The sequence below is a fragment of the Artibeus jamaicensis genome, unplaced genomic scaffold, assembly GCF_021234435.1.
Source record: "Artibeus jamaicensis isolate MK-2021 breed Jamaican fruit bat unplaced genomic scaffold, CSHL_Jam_final contig_519, whole genome shotgun sequence".
Classification (NCBI taxonomy): Eukaryota; Metazoa; Chordata; class Mammalia; order Chiroptera; family Phyllostomidae; genus Artibeus; species Artibeus jamaicensis.
In genome coordinates, this window is record NW_026521871.1 from 49,048,311 (window position 1) to 49,068,066 (window position 19,756).

Here is a 19,756-nt window from a genome sequence, read left to right on the forward strand (position 1 = left end):
CACAGTTCTGTGATTCTGGGACTAAGAAAAGCAAGAAGGCAAAGGCAAGCTAGTATGAGTTTCCTCACCAGGAAAGTTTCAGTTTAATAATAACAAGAAAAAGACTCAAAGTAGTTGTCACCAGCTATTCAAGCTTGCTTTGCCAGGCCTGCGCTGTGAGCTCGGGGGAGATAGAATCTTAGTAAATCCTCATCATAATCCTAGCAGGCGGGCACTGCATTTATTCTTATCTCCAGATAATGACAGGAGCGTTGTGGTGGTAAATAACTTGTGAAAGATCAGTGGGTTAACACACTGGGGCTCTGTCGCAGATTCTGCTGTCTACGGGGTCCGCGTTTCCCTCTGCTTTTGGGGAAGCCCGAGGGAACCTCAGAAGCAGTGGTGGGTCCGACCCGCTTGTGTGCCAGGGCCAACTGCTCCGATCAGATGTGCCCTCCGGTACTCAGACACGAGTATCATTGCTACACAGGGTTTCGATTTTAAACAGACTTGCTTGCTTTCTCCCCGTTCTGTCTTAGGCAGCATAACTGAATAAATGTTTCTTATCATACACACTTAATTTCTTCTATAAATGAAAGTGTTATGTCCCTCTACTTCTGTTGGTCAGGGCCAAAAGAATCCTTTCTCTCTTCTTGGGAGTCCAGAAATAAGTTAAAATTTAATTAAAAGTTTTGTGATTCAACAGCTGGAATCAGGATCAAGTAATGATGGAGCGACCTGGGGAGCACCTGAGAAGAGTTTGCTCCTCTGGTTGCCGGAGCCAACGCTCCAGAAGGTTCCCGGCACCCAGTCCACTCCCAGTGCCTTTCAGTTTCACACTTTTTTCTTAAGAGCCCCGCGCTCCTGCACACCTCCTTTGCTTGTGCCATTCCCTTGCTCTAGAATGCCATCCCCTCCTTTTTGCCTGGAGAGCCCTTTACCCTTACACACTCAGGTCAGGTGTCGCTGCCCTTGTGTTATTAATTAATGCAAATGATGCTCATTTGTTCACTTCTCTCACTTAAACGTTAAGCACTGAGGAGGCGTTGAGGGCAGAGGCCCCTCTCACTGGTCTTTGGAATAACCCTGGATCTGCGCTCACAAGTCAAGTAGAATGTATACGTACTAAAGGCTCCGTGACTTGCTATTTTCACATGGGTGTGTCAGCAGCTGAGAAGTTCCCATGCCCTTTGACCCCATCGTCCCTGTGGTGTGGCATTTACTCAAAGGAAATAATTGAAGAAGAGAGAGTAAATCACACATGTATTTGGTAAATATTAGAAATAAATGAAATGTTTAATATACTTTATTAATTATGCTATTGCAGTTGTCCCATTTTTTTCCCACTTTTATTCCCCTCTGCCTTGCACCCCCCTCCCACCCACATTCCCATACCCCCACCTTAGTTCATGTCCATGAGTTATACATATAAGTTCTTTTAAATATTTTTTAAAGATTTTATTTATTTTTAGAGAGAGGATAAGGGAGGGAGAAGGAGAGGGAGAGAAACATCAATGTGTGATTGCCTCTCATGTGCCTCCCCACTGGGGATGTGGCCCAGAACCCGGGGATGTGGCCCAGAACCCAGGCATGTGCCCTGACTGGGAATCGAACCTGTGACCCTTTGGTTTGCAGGCTGGTGCTCAATCCACTGAGACACACCAGCCAGGGCTAAATATTTTTTAAATTGTTGTTCAAGTACAATTGTCTCCATTCCCCTCCCATCCCCCCCCAGCCATCCCCACCTCCCATCCTCAATCTTACCCCTCTTTGTTTTTGTTCTTGTGTCCTTTATACACGTTCCTTGACAACCCTTCCCTCCTCCCCTCTGGTCACTGTCAGTTTGTTCTTAATTTCAATGCCTTTGGTTATATTTTGCTTCTTTTGTCGATTAGGTTCTACTTACAGGTGAGATCATATGGTATTTGTCTTTCACCACCTGGCTTACTTCACTTAGCATAATGCTCTCCTGATCCATCCATGCTGTCGCAAAGGGTAGGAGCTCCTTCTCTCTTTCTGTTGCGTAGTATTGCATCGTGTGAAGGTACAGCACATGGTCTGGATGGGACATATTTTCTTTGCTCATTGATTAAGCAAACATACTGCTAAGGAGGTATGGGAAGTACAGCAATGAGTTGAATGCCTTTAATGAGCACACAGCTCAGCTTCTGCAATGATAACCACACAACTACAGAGAATCAGAGAGCCGCGTCTGGCTGGATGTTAAGAGAAAAAAGCAGATTACAGAATTGTACATTATGATTGCAGTTCTAAACATGTGAGGGTGTGAACAAGCTCTGGATGAGCAAAGGGCCATACTGCATGACATTTTCTCTAGCATCATCAGAGCTGTTTTTCAAGCTTTAAAGTTTTAGACCATTCTCAATGTTTACTGAACAAAGAAAGCTGCCCCCGTGACCCTGGCTCTCTAGTTTGGCGGTGGCCTGAATGATGTCGTTATCTGCAGATGGGCAGTGGTTTGCCACAAGATTGCGAGGGAGTGTTCAAGGCAATACGCAGGGCTGGGCCAGGGGAGGCTACTGTGCACCCAGGAGTGTCCACTGAGAGCCAGCCTCCTCTGTGTCTGGACTACAGCTGACTGCACGCTCCTTTGGGTGCTGTCAGTGCCACTGCTTGAAGCATGGTGTCAGGTGGGGGGCAAGCTGAAGTCTGAGTGTCGGAAACTGCAACAGTTGGTAGCTGGTTCTTTATGCTGCTAACAATGCTACCGATGTGAAAAGTGCCACTGTCTCTGTTGCACAGATGAGGAAACTGAAGCTCGGTTGGCCCTAAGCTACCCTGTGGGTAAGTGATAGAGAGTTGGGATTGGAAACCCTTCTCCGTTTGGGCCAGGGTTTTTTCCATTTCTCTCATTGGGCCCAGGAGCAGGTGAAGGTACGTGAAGCCAGACGGAAGGCATCTGGCTGACAGGGTGAGTGGAATCCTCTGAAAGGAGGGGGCAATGGGGAATCTCTTGGTGGGACCACATGACAGAGGGGCTCAGATGCCGGACATTTGAGTTTGGACTTGAGGCAGGTGGCAGTGGGGGGCCTTTGTAGATTTGGGGACATGAGAGGAAGAGTATGTTGAAGAAGAGGCCAGTCATGTGGACTGACTGGTGTGATTGGAGGGAAGGCTGGGCCAGCACATGGTGCTGTCAGTGGGCAGCTCTTGTTCTACGTGATCACAACAGTACCCACCCCTCCAGCTTCTTGTAAATGTGTATATAGGTCTTGTTGAACCTCTAGCCATAAGATTGGAACAGAAACTGCTATCTTATCTGTCCCTTGTCCATGGATACCACCACCTGATCCAGGGGTGGGCATCTGATACACACTCGGACAGTCAGAGTCCTTCCCTGGGAATTTTGACCTTGAGACCAGAGAGGGAGGAATGGGTCTCAGTCCCTTTCTAATGACAAAGCTGTGCTATGTGAGCCTGGCTGCTCTGTCACCACTCAGAGATTTGAGAGTCAGAGAGGATATCCTGGCTGGGTTCAAGCCCGGTTTCCGTGCACTCTGGGGGCTCAGCCACCCCCTTGCTGGTGCCACAGAGTGAACTATACTAACCCCCTCCTTTTTAGCTAAGCTAGTCTGAGTCAGACTTTTGTCAAATCAAAAAGCCCCAACTTTTACAGTAAGAGACATGCCTACCCTTTATCATTCAAATTTTGAGCACAATTTTCAAAAACCACCATAAGGTGGTTTTTTGGAGGATAATTGGGCCCATTATTTCTTGCATGTAAAAAAAGAAAAAAAATGTGTCCTCATTTTTTTTCAGTGTCAGACTCAGGGGACCCAGACTCTCTGTAGAGACAAAGCTTTGGGGATCTCTTCAGAGGGCAATGGACGCGTCTCCATCACTGGTGTAGTAGGTCGCGTTGCTGCTCAGCACGCTTTCCCTCCGGGTCCTCTCTGATTCAGAGGCCGGGAACGCGGCGTGGACGGAACCACCGCACACAACAGCCAGGCATTTCCTATACACGTGGCGAAGGTATCTTCTGAACTTCTCTCCAGCAAATGCGTAGATAAAGGGATTGAGACAACAGTGGATAAACGCGACTGTCTCGGTCACATTGAGGGCCAGTTTCAGATCCCTCTTCATGTCACAACTGGGAAAGAAGTTATAGAGGTTGAGCGTCTCTAAGAAAACCATAACGTTGTAGGGTGTCCAGAAGAGGAAAAACACGATGACCACCAGAAAGATCAGTTTAATGGCTTTAGCTTTCTTGTTGTTCTTGCAAGAAAACAGCGTCCGTAGGATTCTGAAGTAACAGTAACTCATGATTAGTAGGGGGAGCAGGAAGCCAAGAATATTTACTTCCATGTTTCGGAGCACAGGCCAGATGCCCTGCAGGATCTCAGGGTAGTCCCCAAAGCATTCGTTTTCCGTAAGTTTTGTGAACATGAACTGGGGTGCCGCCACCAGAATGGCGGCTGCCCAGACGCCTAGGCTGATGACGACGCCATGCTGCACAGTCCGGTTGTTCATGGAGCTGGCGGCCAGGACAATGGCCTGGTACCTGTCGATGCTGATGATGGTGATGAAGAATATGCCTCCAAAAAAACCAATGAAGAAGAAGGCGGTAGTGAGTTTGCACGTAGCATTATGAAAGCCTTGATCCCGTATCTGATAGTGAATCCAGAAGGGCAAGGTGATTACAAAGAGCAGATCAGACAAGGCCAGGTTCAGGAGGTACATGTCGGTGATACTCCTGGGCTTCCGGCTGTGGGTGAGGGCAAACACCACCAGCAAATTGCCCACCAAGCCAAAGGCAAAGACAAGGGAGTACACTATGGGCAGGAAGGTGGTCCCGAAGACCACAATGTCCCCCATATCACAGGCTTCTGCGCTCTCATCATACTGAAAGGCTTCTGAAACCAATTCAGGCAGGAGGGTGGGCATGGTGAGGGCCTGGAGCAGAAGGGAAAACAAGGAACAGCATGAGTTCTCAGAGAAACAAAGTCAGAATTCTGTCTGTCCTTGTACATAGGCATGCTGTTAGGGACAAATAGTGGTTGGTGTATAACCGATACATTTCCCAATGTCACATATGCCGTCTCGTTGTATCCCTATGACCATCTCCGTTGGAGGTTGTAACTGACTCCTTTAACAGAAGAGGAATCCAGGTCTCCGAGAGTGACCTGTCCAAAGTCACCCGGTCAGTGGGTAGCCCTGCATTTGAATCTAAGCTTTTTGAAGCATAAGACAAACTTTTTTTTTCTCATATTTTTTCAAAGTTTCTCCAAAAGTAGCTGGCTCTACCAGTGTGTGGACAGGGGAGAGAGGACCATGGGCAGGGAGGTGAGGGGTGAAGCCCTCATCCACATTTCCAGTCCCAACTTCCTAAAGCAGTTCTCCATCCCATTCCCTCATTCCCACCTCTTCTGCCCTCTGGACCCAATGTCTTCTGCATGGAGCTGAGACTGGAGAGAGGCCCCAGACACTCTCCAGGGCCCTCAGCAGACCCACACCCAGAAGTCCTCGTCTTTGTTTTCTGGAGCCATTTTTCCCCTCTTCCTCTCAAAACTGATGAGTCTTCCTGCCCTGGGGCAACTACCTTGTCTTGACTTGCCCAGGACTTTTCCAGTTTTAGCACCGAAAGCCTCCCCTGTTGGGAATCCCTGCCTTCTAAGCAAATCCAGATGGTGGGTCATACCGTTGCTCCCAGACACGAGCAGGCGTGGCCACCCTCCAGGCCTCTGCAGCCGGGGGAAAGGGCCGCTTGGTCCCCAGTGAAGGGCTGTGCTCAGCCTGCTGCACCTGCTGGCTCATCCACTTGATTATTAGCAGCCCCACACTCTCCTTCCGCCTGGCCCTCCCCCCTCTTCTTACTTCCTGTTTCCTCCTGAACAGAGATGGAAAGAGAAGGTATTTCTGCGCAGGTTGGGAAGTAACACCTGTCCCATTTCCTCTCCCCTCTCCACCAGGACTCACTCCTTATTCCTTCCAGAGGCTACAAGAGCAGCCTCAAACCAACGCGGGGCCCCGGGGCTCCTGCTCTGCCGGGTGATACCACGGACAGGCACCTCGGAAACCCCAACCATAGGCGGGGCACACCTCCCGGTTGTCACTGCATCCCTCCCCACCACAACTAAAAGTTGCACTCACACTTCTTCAACCAAGGGAGTTTTCACACCCCACCGCTTCCTTTTCATGCTGGCTTCACTCCAAGGTGAGGGCCCTCCCACCTGTGCAGAGATGGGCCCTGCCTTGCGTCCAGGCCCAATTTTGCATCTGACCCAGACCCTGCCAGGACCGAGTGGGCCAAAGCTCCGACCTGGACCATCTCAGGCTGGGAGGGAGTTCTCATCCTGAGCAAAAGTCTATGTTTTCTTTGCTTTAGGCTGCAGGGCCCTTTTCTCAGACACGAACCTCTGGCAGTGACCTTAATCGATAACATTTCAGTTGAACCATATAATATGGCTGATACGCCACCGTTTTGAACCACACGAAGGTTAGTTTCGAATGGTGCCAGCAGAGGAGGGAGACAGGAATTGCTACTTGGTGCCCCTGGCTGGTGGCAGGTGCATGTCTTCCCAGATATGCAGATGGGAGGGTGTGCAGTCAGGCCCTTGGTGGTCGTAATTCAGGATCCCGGGGCAAACATCCTGCTCCCTCCCCTTCCTCCCAGTGAAAGGAGCTGCTTTGCTGACCTGGAAAGGAGGCCAAGGTCAATATAAATCACGGCGCAGCTCTTCAAGTTCTTGCCCTCCATCCTGCAGCCCAGGAACTTTGTGCATTTGGATTGTCCTGATTTTGCCAAATGTGTGTGAGTTGGGTTTGATTTCTGCTCTTGGTCCTCACTGTGCCTTATACACAGGGACCTCCTATAAATCTCCAGGCAGGTATCCCTAGGTCACTGAGGAAGGAAAGCAGGTGATGGGCAGAAAGAGCAAGGGCTACAGACTTGGGCTCTCCCGAGGTGGTATCCCTTGTGTGCCTTCTCTGACCTAGTGACCTTGGGCGAACTTGGAACTTCTGGGCCTCACATCCCTCACCTGCAAGATTGGGGCTCATTCTCATGACTGCCCACAGTGCCATTTTGAAGTGAGCACCTGGCACAGTGCGTTGTATACAGCAGGCACTTAATAAATACATTCGGTGAGAAAGCAGAAGCACTTTGGACGTTCGGAATCATCCAGGCAGCCTGTGGACTCTCATGTTTCACTCCTACCCAAATTGTGAATATTTGGTGTATCATGGATATTTCATTATTTTTCTCCTGAAATAAAAAATGTTTTTTTTTTTACAGATTTTTTTTTTTTTTGAGGAAGGAGGGTGGGAGGAAGAGGGAGCAAGCCAGACTTTACTGAGCTTTTACTAAGGCCTAGAGGAGTGAAAGAAGAGACCCATCAGACCCAGTGATGAACACTCCACATTATTACCTATTTAGTTCTCTCTGCAACTCTGAAGGGAAAGTCCCGTGTTGAATTCACTGCCTTGCCGAATGGCTCCAGGGATATTTGTGATGAGAGGGAGGGAAGGGCGAGACAAAGGCTGGGAGATGGTAGAGACAGAAATAGACAATTGACCTCCAGGCTGAGTGGCAAGGAGGTCCAAATGTAGCCCCTCGCCATGCTGAGGGCCCTGGCTCAGGGCAGCCACATGCACTGGGATACTTTTTCTAATTGGCACCCAGACACCAGATAAGCCAGGGGTAGTCCTGGTTGGAGCAGTTCAGCATCCATTCAGCAAGCACAAAGAAAGTGTCCAGGGACACTGTGCTCATTACGGAGGGGGCGCATGGAGAGATCAGTTAGGTACAGTCTCAGCCACAAAGGGGCTTGTGATCTCAGCAGGGAAGACTTCACACAGACCAAGACTTTGGTAAGGACAGAACGCAGGCATGTGCCAATTTATCCTCAAGATGAAATGCCATTTCAGATATGCTTGGGAAGGGGTGATTGTGCCTGACTGTTGACATTGCTTATTGCAAGTAAGACCGGTCAGTCAGGGGCATCGGTCTAGCTTGGGACCACTCCCTGCCATCCAGAGGGTCCACTCAGGTGAGGGTTCAGCTCACTGGTGGCTCAGCATTACCAACAAAGACCCCAGAAGTGTCCCAGCTCCCACTGCTCTGCCTCAGCACATGCACATAGTAGGTGCTTCCTCAGCATGCAGGAGTCCTGCTATGAGCAGTTCTGCACCATGATACAAAGGAAGCAATGGAGGAACACAGCTTTCAATGAGCTCCTCAAAGCCTAATATTCCAATATAATAACAACAGTATGTTGTGCATGCTTAATAAATGGTAGCCAACACATAAAAGGATTATTATCTCTATGGGCAAGTAGATGTACTCAGAGAAGGTGAGCAACTTACTTAAGGTTACACAGCTGGCATGTGGCAGGGTTGCAGTTTGGGCCCAGATGTGACCAGTCTCAGAATCTTTTCCCAACTTTGCATTATAGCCCTTCCTTTGTCCCAAGACTATGGGTTCTTAAGAGAACGGTGGGTGTCCTCTTCAGCTCTGTAGGCCACTGTTCAACAGAAGGAGAGATCTGGCACAGAGCAAATGCCCAGGAAGGAACACTCATAGAAGAATTAATATTGTGCTCTAGACCTTCATCCCAAAGAGTTCTGTGTGAGTAGTGGCAACAGCAGGCCTTTAATTGCCCCATTCCCAGAAGCATTCACAGGGTACATGGGTGTCCTTGCTGATCATGGGCCAGGGACCCTTGATCTCTGAGAGCATAGTGGGTCCCAGATATGTTGGATGAATGAATGAGTGAGTGTGAGTGAATGAATGAATGAAAGGCCTAGAGGAGTGAAAGAAGAGACCCGTCAGCCTTCCAGTACAGAGCCCCAGGAGACAGCACAGGTCGCCAGCTCTCCAAAGAGAAAACAGCTTAGAAAAGACAGTCACTCATCTTGACATACTCTTCTGTCCCATGGCTGTTGGACATAGCTGGTCATGAGACAGATGCCAGCATGAGCCATTTTGGCTCCTGTGCAAATGTCAAGGCCCAGCTGCAGCTGTGACTGTGACTCAGGGGTGGCCCAGGGTTTTACGTGGTTAGGGAAGGAATTTGCAGTCTGTCTGAGCCCTTGATCCAGTTCAAACCCAGTCTTGCTAGACACAGGCCTGGAACATGTGACGGTACCATTTGCATCAGAACCCTGACTGCAGGTGGGACTTCCCCTTCACTGAATTATTCCATTGAACTTGATGTCCTAATCAAGGGACCTTTTTAGGAAAGGTGAGCCTGAGCTGGGTGGACCTTTTCTTTCTGGATCCAGGATTGGGAGATGAGACTAGAGATATGGCCTCCAGGTAGCTGATGGGAGTAGGGTTGGTGGTGGGGATGGCCTTCAGGGGAGGTCAAAGGGCTGTTGGGAGTCAAACTGGCTTCCACTTAGGCTGGACACGGGTTTTCCTAGTCCCTGAGGACACCAGAATCCAATGAGGTGAGCCTCAGCTAGGTAGGTTTCACACGGACACGATTGCAAGGGGGAGGGTGCATGCCAGGGTGAAGTTCATGCACACTGCCAACCAAGGCTGCTCTGCACAGCTTAGGGCAGAAGCCAGCAGGAACAATCTCCTCTGGACTGTTCTGGGGCCTCCTCACACTCTCTTCCATTACATCAAGATTTGACTAAACAGTGTTGAGCTTTTTTTTTAAATTTATTTTTTTATTGATTATGCTGTTACAGTTGTTCTATTCCCTCCTTCATTCCCCTCCGCCCTAACCCCCCCATCCCCACCATTACCCCCCTTTAGTTTATAACCATGTGTCTCAAGTTCTTTAGATTCTATATTTCCCATACTATTCTTGCCCTCCCCATCTATTTTCTATCTACTGTCTATGCTACTTATTTTCTGTACCTTCTCCCCCCTTCTCAAAGGGACTTATCTAAGAAAAAGAAGTTGAAAAAACATGAACAGTGAAAGGACAACAAACTCACAGTTATTAACAACCACACCTAAAACAAAAGCAAACTAAAAGGACAGCTAGATCAGGAGCTGAACCATAGAAATGAAGATCACATGGAGGGTTAGCAACAGGGGAGTGTTGAGCTTTTAAAGAACCTTTCGCTTGCCTCTTCTGCCCAGCCTTTTCTACTTCCTCTGGTCCGCTTCCTGTTCTCAAGCCCACTCATTTATTTTTTTTTAACTTTTTTTTTTGTCACCATTACCCACTGTTTCCAATCAGCTTCCCTTTTTTGCACTTCCTCCCTTATAAGGTAGCCCCAATCCCTTGTCTCCTTGATCCAACCTTCTCCTCAGGTTGTGTCCCTCTTTCTTTTGGTTCCCAGTTCTGCTTACAGTTTGCTAGATCTGGTGCATCTTCTTCTGTGTATTTGTTTGTTTACCCTCCTCGGTCTCTGTTTATGACTTTTTAGGCCCTTGAGTGAAAACTGGGGTTGAGGTGCGGTCTAATGTCAACCCCCCCCCAAAAAAAATCAAACCAAAAAAACCCAAAAAACAAACCCCGTGAGGTTTAATTTCTTTTTCCTTTGGACCAAAGGGAACTAGAGAATTGCTTGAGCCCTGACTGACACCAGCGTTCCCCGGGGGACGCCTCCATGCCGCTGCTGTTCCGGAACCCACGGGTATCCTCAGAAAGCCCCTGGTCGGAAGGCGAAGGGCTGCCCTTCCTGGGTGCCTGCTGGGTGTTACGCTCCCTACGCACGATCCTTTTTCATGCTCTCCACGGCCCCACAGGAGGAGCGATTACCTTCCCCCCTGGACAAATTAACTGAGGGCCGCTCGGAGAGATTAGGGAAGCTTGTTTAAGAGAGCCATAGAGGCAAGATTTCACCCCAGACGCGTCTCTCCACCCCCTGGCACGGCAGGAGGCTTTCCTGTTTGGAGAGATGTGCGGCTCACTGTGGGGCCGCTTCTCTAAAACGAGAGCCAGTGCCCCATGGAAAGAAGGTGCCCGTGAAGCAAGCCGAACACTTCCTGGGGTTCTGCCTTCCAGACTTAGAACCTGGTATTTGCCACTCTGAATCGATGGGCTGGAAATGGAGGGTGGGGGCTTATTTCCTGCCCTGAGATACGTGGTGACGCTTTTCAGAGCCGTGTACCTTATAGGGGCCCACTCACCCCATGGTGGCTGGGAGACCCTGGGCAGCTCACTCCCAGCTCTGCCTCAGTTTCTTGATGTGTGAAAGGAAAGACTTGGAGTGGACCATCTCTAAGGGCCTGGTAAACTCTGGCACGTTCAGTTTTTCAACAAGAACCAAGTAGAAGAAAATCTTATCCTTCCTTCCTTCCTTCCTTCCTCCCTTCCTTCCTTCCTTCCTTCTTTCCTCTTTCTCTCTCTCTCTCTCTTAGAGGGGAAAAGAGAGAGAGATAAAGAAACATCAACTGTCTGTCTGCCTTCTCCTATGTGCCCAACTAGGGACCAAACCTGCAACCCAGGCATGTGCCCTGGCTGGGAATCAAACCCATAAACTTTTGGTTTACAGAACAATGCTCCAACCAACTGAGCCACACTGGCTGAGACAAGAAGGAAGTATTTTTAAAGAGCAACATGAGTCCTGGGTCAGTGAAAGTGTGACCTGGTGTCAACAGAGGTGGCTGCCCAGCAGCCTGCCCAGGGGACATGAAGCTTCTGGACTTGCAGGCTACCAGCCAGCAGTTCAGAAGAAAGCTAGAGAAGTTGATTTCAAGCCCTGACAAGTCTTGAACTTCACCTTGTTCTAGAGGGGAAGGTCCTCTGTCTGGCCCTGAGCCCACACCCCCAGCTGTTTGGGCCCCTGAGTTTTAGCAGGTCCTGATGGTTTTCTCATTTACAATGACAGCTGTTTTTTTTTAAATTAACACCCTCCGCTAGGATCCAGGAAGAGCTAAAATATTAGTGTCCAGCTAATCTTAGCTAAAGTATGGTGAGATTAAAAAAAAAAGTAAAACAATTTTCATGAGAAAACTTCTCCCTGTTGAAAATAAAGGAAGAGAATCCTCCTGCTTCCTTTTTCTTAGAATGTTTACTTTAGAAAATGTATAAGTAGTCTCTCATGTCTTCGAAATGGAGTTATGTAGCCTTTTGAAATGTGATTGGTTCTCCTGTCAGCTTTATTACTCAGGACTGTCTTCCTCAAGGACCTGGGAGACATCCCTTGGAAATGCAAACATCAAAAGACAGTCCCCCCCGCCCCCCCTCAGCTCTTCCCTGAGAAGTTAGGAGCAGGGTGTGCTGCCCCAAGTTGCATAATGACCTCTGATCATAATGATATGAGAAATGTATTTCTTCTCTGGATGGAGCCCATTAGCTAACACCGATGGTGACCACAGTCACCACAGCGAAGCTGGGATGAATTATGTGTGACCGTCAAGTTTTCTTATGTGAAGACTAGTTTCTCTTGAGAACGTGTATGTGAGGGGTCCCATCTGCTTGGCTGTGTGAAGGGTGAGAGTTTTCCTTTTCCGTTTTTATATTCTCTTAGCAGATTGCCAAGTGATACACATCCGTTCTGGTTGAATGCTTATTCAGTAACAAAAGTGTTTTCTCTCTCTACTCGCTTTGTGGGGAGTTTTCCTGGATTGGGCTGGAGAAGAGTTTGTTTTGGCTTTATGTCCCCAACACAAGACACTCTGCTGAGTGCTGAGGAGGTAGAAAGGTTTGAGATATACTCTCTGTAAAATTGTATTGTTTCATGACAAATACAAGGAAAGTTATGGGGAACCCAAGAACTGGGTCTTGAAGGCTGGAAGGGTCTTCAGCGTAGACAGAGGGAAAGACAGGAACTGGAGGGTGGAGTTGAAGCCAAAGGCACTGAGGGTCTGAGCATGGGGTGGGGGGTGCTCCTGGGACCAAGGCCAGGCAGAGGGGGTGTGATGGAATATGCCAGAAACAGAAAGACACGAGGATGGTGGGGTTGGGGGAGGCAGGTTTGTCCCCAGAGTGAGCATTCAGGAAGATTGGTTTTGCCTGAGTGCAGGGCTCCAGGAAGGATGTCAGGAGAGCCAAGACCAAGGAGGCAGAAGAGGGGTAGGCAGAGGAGTCTCAGATTCCACGCTAAGGAACTATAGGGAGAAATTAAAAATGACTTTGAAATAGGCCAGAAAAGTTACTGGTGTCCTACCTAGCACGCCCTTCTGGGCCACCTCCCCCTTTAACTGTCCGAGCTGACTGACTACTCTGTAAGTTGTAACAAATTGGCAGCCACGCCGTGATTCTCACTGATGAGACTAGAAACCGTGTCTGGTGGGGTTGCCCTTGCAGAGAGGGACCAATGTTGCGTTTGTACATTTAGCTCCGCCCTTCTGGAAGTGTCTGATCAGTGCTGTGGCTGAGGCTGTGGCCCGTCCCTTCTCACTGCTGTCCACGCTGCCACCGTGTGTGTGCTCCACTCCTGCCATCAGGCTGTGGCGATGCACAGCGGGACCTGTTGTGGGACACCAGGTGTGCCCCTTCCTGCCGAGCTCGTCCACTGCAGGTGCTGCTTCTAAACATTGTCAGGGGGAACCATTTGAGACTGATGCAAACAGGGAAGCTGAGGGCTCGTCCCGGGTCAGAGGCTGGGCTGGGGAGGAGCAGCCACAGGTCCCAGGTCTTGGGAAGTCTGTTCTTTGAGGCCAGGGTTTCTGACACTGTTGCCCTTCTGAAGCCCCGAGGAGGTGAGATGGGGTGCATCCTGGGGGGTGGAGAAGGGGTGGGGAAGGGAATGGAAGGTGGTCCTGTACTGGGTCAGCTCCTGCACATTCGTTCCTCTGCTGCCCCTCACAACCTCACTTGGAAGTAGCCCGTGATCCTGAATTGCACAAACTTCCTGAGCCTCAGTTTCCCATAATGCCAACATGTATTATTTCTTGAGCCCCAAATAGGGGCCAGGGAATGTGGTCGGAATTTTATATACCATGCCTTAATCTTCACAAAAACTCAGCCTGGACCCATCACCTGGCTTCAAATCAACTCCTGGCTGATATCTATGTTAAAATTGGGGCTCAAGGCTGAGCAAGGTCAAGTGCAGAGCCAGAGCTTTGTTCCAGAGCCAAGCTGTCTCCCCTGCCCCTCATCTGCGAAGCGGGGAAACTGGCAGTTGTCGATATGGGGTATGGCTCACATGTGGCGGACACACAGTAGGTCTCCCTTCCCAAGGGTGTGGGGAAGAGCCTGGTTGGCCTGCGAGGAAGAAGGAATCTCACAGAGCCCACTCATAGCCCCTTTCTTTCCAACAACATGAAGCTTCTGAACCCGAGGGTACTCGCCATGACTATACTGGTATATGGCAATATTGAGCATCAAACTTGTGCCAGCAATTTATTAATTAAAGTTGTTTTCATTAGAAATGCAATGGGTGCTCTTTATAAAAAGGTAGATGCACAAAAATGCATGGAAATAAAAGGAAAAAACAAAAACAAAACCACAAATTGTTTTGCTTCCTAGATTTAACCGCAGCTAGCTTTTAGCTTTTTAAATCAATCTTTCTGCATTGTTTTCATATTCTTAGGCTCATATGAAGTGTATTTATGTTTAAAGGAAGGTGCTATTTTTATTATGAAATTTTGCTTGTATTATAAACTTTCAAACATACACAAATGCAGAGAGAACCCCCATGCACTCCTCACCCAGCTTCAACACGCGCCTCTCCCAGTCAGAATTTCATCCATTCCCCACCTCGCGTCCTGCCGGATTGTTTAAAAATGGACCCAGACATCATAGCATTTTGCTCATACACAGTTAACTGTGAGCCTCTAAAAGAATGACTCCTTTCTTAAAAAAAACAAAACAAAAAAAACTTCCATATGATTTCTTACTGTAAAAAGTTAACAATAATCCTACAATATCATTCAGATGCACTTTTAAATGATGCTTCTTTTTTTAGTTAATGCCAAATCACCAGCATTTCTTCATGCCCTTACTAATGCATCTGGTCATATTCTATCCTGTTGAGCATATTGTTAATGATTCAATCACTCATTCCCCACCAGCCACCAACTCCTCAAAGCCCCCTGAACACTTAAGCTGAGACATGCTCAGGTCAATGGTCTCCCTTGTTGGCAAAGCAAACCAGCATCATTGCCCTGCTTTGACCTCTGACCACAGTGCCCTGCCCCACGCACCCACAGGTGCTGATCTCCCGTCCACAGGTGCTGATCAAGTCCTCTGCTCCTACCTGGGCTGGGCTCGGGAAGGGAACCTCTGGGTGTGCCAATCAGCCACCCTGTCCCACGCAGTCTGCCAGAGAGCATTTCCCTTTTCCTTCCCACTGAGGGCATCTTTATTTGCAAAGTTAGCCAATAGTGTCTGGTTTCCTGTGAGGTAGGTTATCTCTAGATGCTGCTGTAGGCAGGCTTGAAAGCCCAGGCTGGAGGCCAGCTGACCGCAGAAGGGTCTAGACCACCGAGCTTGGGGGCAGACCAAGAGGGGGCTGTAGGGAGAGATGATTTGGGGGCTGTGTTTTTTACCCAGACATGGGTAGAGGCTGGGGATGGTGCAGGTCTCTTTAGTGGCGTGCCTTTAGGCAAGCTGAGAAAACCCAGGAAGCATCAGTTTTCCTGTGCGAAATAGGGAGCCCATTTTAGTCACTGGACAGGATTGGGGTGCTGATTCACTGAGCTATGGCTCTTCTCCTTGCAGTGTGGTCCCAGCTGGGAGCTTATTAGAAATGCAGCACCTCAAGCCTCACCCTAGACCAACTCAAATTGACTCTGCACTTTAATGAAATTCTCCAGAGATCCGTAAGAGCATTGAGTTTGAGAAGCATTGGCACAGGAAGCTCCTAGTCAGTGCCTGGCACCTGGTAGATGCTTAATAATTATGCTTTTATGCACCTCTCTCCTTCAAGGTATTTCGTGGTTCCCTCTGCCCTTCTGCCCAGTTACCCCAAGTTACGGACACGATAGGTAACCTGGCCCAGCTCCTTGCCATGTTATGTCTCACTGCCGCCGCCGCAGCTGGATGGGTGCCCGGCTGAGACCTGACTCCTCCAGGGCTCATTCCTGCACCTTGACCCAGTCCACTTGTTCTGAGGACAAGGTGCGTCTTATCAGCCTTATCAGGCACCATGGCCTTATCAGCCTGACGCGTGTTCAAGGCAAATACTACTTCCCTGGTCCATCCCTGAGCCAGGGCCTAGCCGGGGTCTGGTCCTGGCAGACCCTCGGCGCACGTTGATGAAATGATCGTGATCCCTCCCGAGCCTTCCCTGGCTCCTCCCTGCCCACCTGGCCGCCTGCACCCCTGCACTGCCTTCGCTCTGGTCGCTGTGGTCTCCTGAGGTCGGCGGCGTCCTGTATGCTCTCCACTGTGCTTCCTCTTCAGTCCTTTCATGGCCCAGCTGGGACAGAGCTGTGGGCTGGGACCGCAGTGCCGCAGGCTCAGGGACCAGCTAGCGTTTGGGGAAGCCCACCGCTGGTTTCCTCCTTTGTTCAGTGCCTCTGACTCCCCTCCTACTTTCCCGAGTGGTCCTTTCTGGAATGTGGCCAACACCCTTTCTCTCCTCTGGTCACATACCCTTCAGGGACAATCTCACCTACGCCCTGTCAGTGACCACCTCTGAGATCTGATTCCCACGTCTCTGTGTCCAGCGGGGCCTGTACGGCCTCCAGTGCCCCTCCGTGTCCTTCACCCCAGTGACTGTTCGCCACCCCAAGGCCAGGGAGCTCTTTCTAGAACCCAAACTGCTGACTTAAACGCTCCAGGGGCTCTGCTCATGGTTGTTCAAGTCTCGGCTTGTGGGCGCGGCCTTGACGTGGCCCCGCCCCTCGGCGGTTCCCACTGGCTGCAAGCAACCCTGGCGCCTCCCAGTGCATCTCCCGGCCAGTGCACCTCCCTTCTCGCCAGGCTGCTGCCGGGCCTGGGATTCAACCATCCCCTCCTTGGAAGCGAACAGCCAAGGCTTTCATGTTGCACAGCTGCTGGTAGAAGACAGGACTCTATGACTCACGGCCTAGCCAGCAGCCTATTCGTGTCAGTTCTCTTTTCTCCCCAATCCCGCAGGGCGACCCAATGGGCCTGGCCCACACCTGCACCCGAAGGAGGGTGCATGATAAGAGAGGAACTCAGGGCTTGGGGAACAGCATTTTAGAGCAAGCAGTGAGCAAACCCTGTCTTTGGAGCGGAGGGAGACCTTCCTTCCACCCTCAGGCTGCAAACACCACCCTGAGAAGTGACCAAGGAAAGAGTGGCGGGGCTTTGCGTGCTGGTGCGCTTGGCTGCACTGGAGAGCCTGGGCCGCCTTCCCTCTCCCGCCCCGCCTCCTCTCTCCTGCCCCGCCTCCTCCGGCTGCAATGAAGGCCGCTCTGGTGCCCTGGGCCTCTTTCCTTTGCTGGGTCCCTGTCCAACCCTCCCCAGTCCTCTCACTCTGCATGCTGCCCCATTCCTTTGACCAGTCTTTTTTTCTTTCTTTCCTTTTTTTTTAAAGATTTTACTTATTTATTTTTAGACAGAGGGGAAGGGAGGGAGAGAGGGAGAGAAATGTTGATGTGACAGAGAACATCAATCCATTGCCTCTCACACCCCCCCCCAACTGGGGACCTGGCCCGCAACCTTAGCATGTGCCCTGGCTGGGAATCGAACCAGGGACCTTTCGGTGTATAGGGACTACACTCAGCTCACCAGCCTTCATCCCTCATTTTCCCAGCGCCTCTGGCCCCGCCCTTTGTCTGAGCCGTTCCTTATGAGGGAGAGCAGAATATGCCCCCTCCAAAATGCGCCACTTTGGCATATTGATTTTGAGCTGTAGGCACCTAAAAAACAGCACATGCAGGGAGAGGCTGACTCTGAACTCCTCCTCCTAAGCTGCCTAAAGGGACACCCTCCGAGGAATGCATTTGTCATGAACCTCCTCCCAGGGAGGTCCCACCGACCAGGAGGACTGACTCCCATCATGGAAGAGACTGGAAGTTGGTACCACACCCAAACAACTGGGTCACAGACTATATCAAACGTCCCATCTGTCTTTCGAACGGCCTGTTCATCTCTAAACATCCTTTTTCCTCCCTCCACCTTCTCCCCATTAGGCTAGTATTTAAGCCTGAATTCTAAGCCCGCTTGAGCAGTGACTATGGGTCCTAGGCCATGTTTCTCTGGGTGACTCCCGTGTACGTATGAGGTATTGATGTCAATACTCTCCTGTTTATTTCTCTCTTCTTAACCTGTATGTCATTATGGGGTTTCAGCTAAGAAGAACTTCATTAAGAAGGGTAGAGGGAAAACGATTTTTCTTTCCCTACAGTTCCTGGTGACTCGGGGGAAACCTCTGGGGGCAGCCCCCTTGCTCAGAGCCTGCAGATGGGATCCTGGAAAAGCTGGCAAAAGCCAGGGAGGGGGGGAGATTACTTTTTCTCCCCTACACTTGTTAACAAATTCTTCACCACCTGCAGTTTCTCTTCCAATTGAGACAACTGCAGACAATGGCCTGGTTTCTGCTGGCTGGAAGGATGAAGACCTGCTAGGCTGCTTTAGAGGCAAAGCCATGCTGGAGAAGCTGTGAGGAGAGTGGGACCAGCCCCGGCAGTGAGGACTGGAGGCTTGGTTTGCGTGAAGCTATGGAGAGAGACACAGCAAAGGGAAGTAAGGAGATGATTTCGCCTTGAGTGTCCGGTGAAGACAGTCCTGCTTCATGCCACAGGCTATGGGCACCACTGGGAATGACCACAGCAAACCTTTGCACAGCAGGGTCATATGCTAGGCAGTGTTCTACGTTCTCTATGCACATGAATTCACGTAACCCAGTGACCCCAAAAGCAGGTAACATTATTATCCTCAATTTACAGGTGAGGACGCTGAGGCAAGGACAGGTTCCATAACTTGCTCAAGGCCACACAGCTCATATTTGGCAGAGCCAGGATTGGAGTTTAGCATCCAGGTGTCATGGTGAATGCTGCACATTCTCAGTGGGAGTGACATTGCCTCCAAAGGGGGTAATATTGGTTCTTGTACTTCACCTCTAGAGCACAGCTATGAATACAGAACATGAATGGATAGACGGCACCATGTTGTTAAAATTTCATGAGATGTGATTAAGAATGTGATGTCTAAAAAGACTTCCTGAGGGATGATCATGCAAAAAAGGTTGAGAAACCCTTGCCTATGCTCTTAGTCATATACGCCTCTGCATCTCCTGTTTAAAGCCTGGGGTTAGGGAGTAGCAGGAGGAAGGCGATCGTTTCAGAAAGATACACCAGTGGTTGGATGGATGTGAAGGAAATACGCTGGAATAAAAGGGAAGGACCAATGTATCCCAAATGTTTCTCCATGCCAGGCTGTGCGGGGTACATTGCCCATATCGCATTTTGACGTTCACCTTCAAGTTAGGTATTATTTCCATTTCAGATGGTGACATGAGAAAAACAGCAACGGGTCCTAGGCCACACAACTGGAAAATGGTCAAGTCAGGATTTGAACTTCCTGACCTGTAATGGCGGATCCTGTAGTGCCTTTGGTCATTAGTTGACCCATCCTTGGGCTCTGTGCTGATAGAAAGCCAGCCTTGCAGAGAAGCAAGGCCCATCCTGGATGCAGCCAAACCCAAAGGAGATAGTCATAGCTGTGGATCATTTGTAGCTTCGAACAGGCTGCCTAGAGCTAGAAGTGAACAACATCAGACATTGGCTCCCACCGGCTTCAGACAGCATCAGATTGGTATCCAGCAGGCAAGCACCAGACTCTGCTCAACAAATTCCACTTTATTCTTTTTTATTACCAGTATATTTGTTATTTTTTCTTTTGCATAGCTTTTTATCATTTTTCTTTTTCTTCAATTTTTCCTTATTCTTCTCTATTTTTTCCTACAAATCTCATATTTTACTCTTCCCTATTCTTACTCCATTTTGCTTTCTTCTTTCATTTTCTTATACTTATTACATTTTTTTCATTCT

The 19,756-nt window shown here is 49.5% G+C and overlaps 1 protein-coding gene across 2 annotated transcripts; it reads right to left on the reverse strand.

Annotated features, from left to right (window-relative positions):
* Positions 1 to 1,805: 1,805 nt before the first annotated feature.
* Positions 1,806 to 15,129, reverse strand: CX3CR1 (C-X3-C motif chemokine receptor 1). 2 transcript variants are annotated; one of them, XM_037148369.2, is made up of 3 exons: positions 15,049 to 15,102; positions 5,639 to 5,827; positions 1,806 to 4,893 (listed from the first exon to the last, which is right to left on the reverse strand). In XM_037148369.2, exon 3 carries the CDS (start codon positions 4,882 to 4,884, stop codon positions 3,814 to 3,816), a length of 1,071 nt encoding a protein of 356 aa, XP_037004264.2. In that variant the 5' UTR covers positions 4,885 to 4,893; positions 5,639 to 5,827; positions 15,049 to 15,102; the 3' UTR covers positions 1,806 to 3,813. The 2 variants fall into 2 exon arrangements, with proteins under 2 accessions (XP_037004264.2, XP_037004263.2); XM_037148368.2 differs by lacking the exon at positions 5,639 to 5,827 and having other exon boundaries at positions 15,049 to 15,129.
* Between the last annotated feature and the right edge of the window lie 4,627 nt (positions 15,130 to 19,756).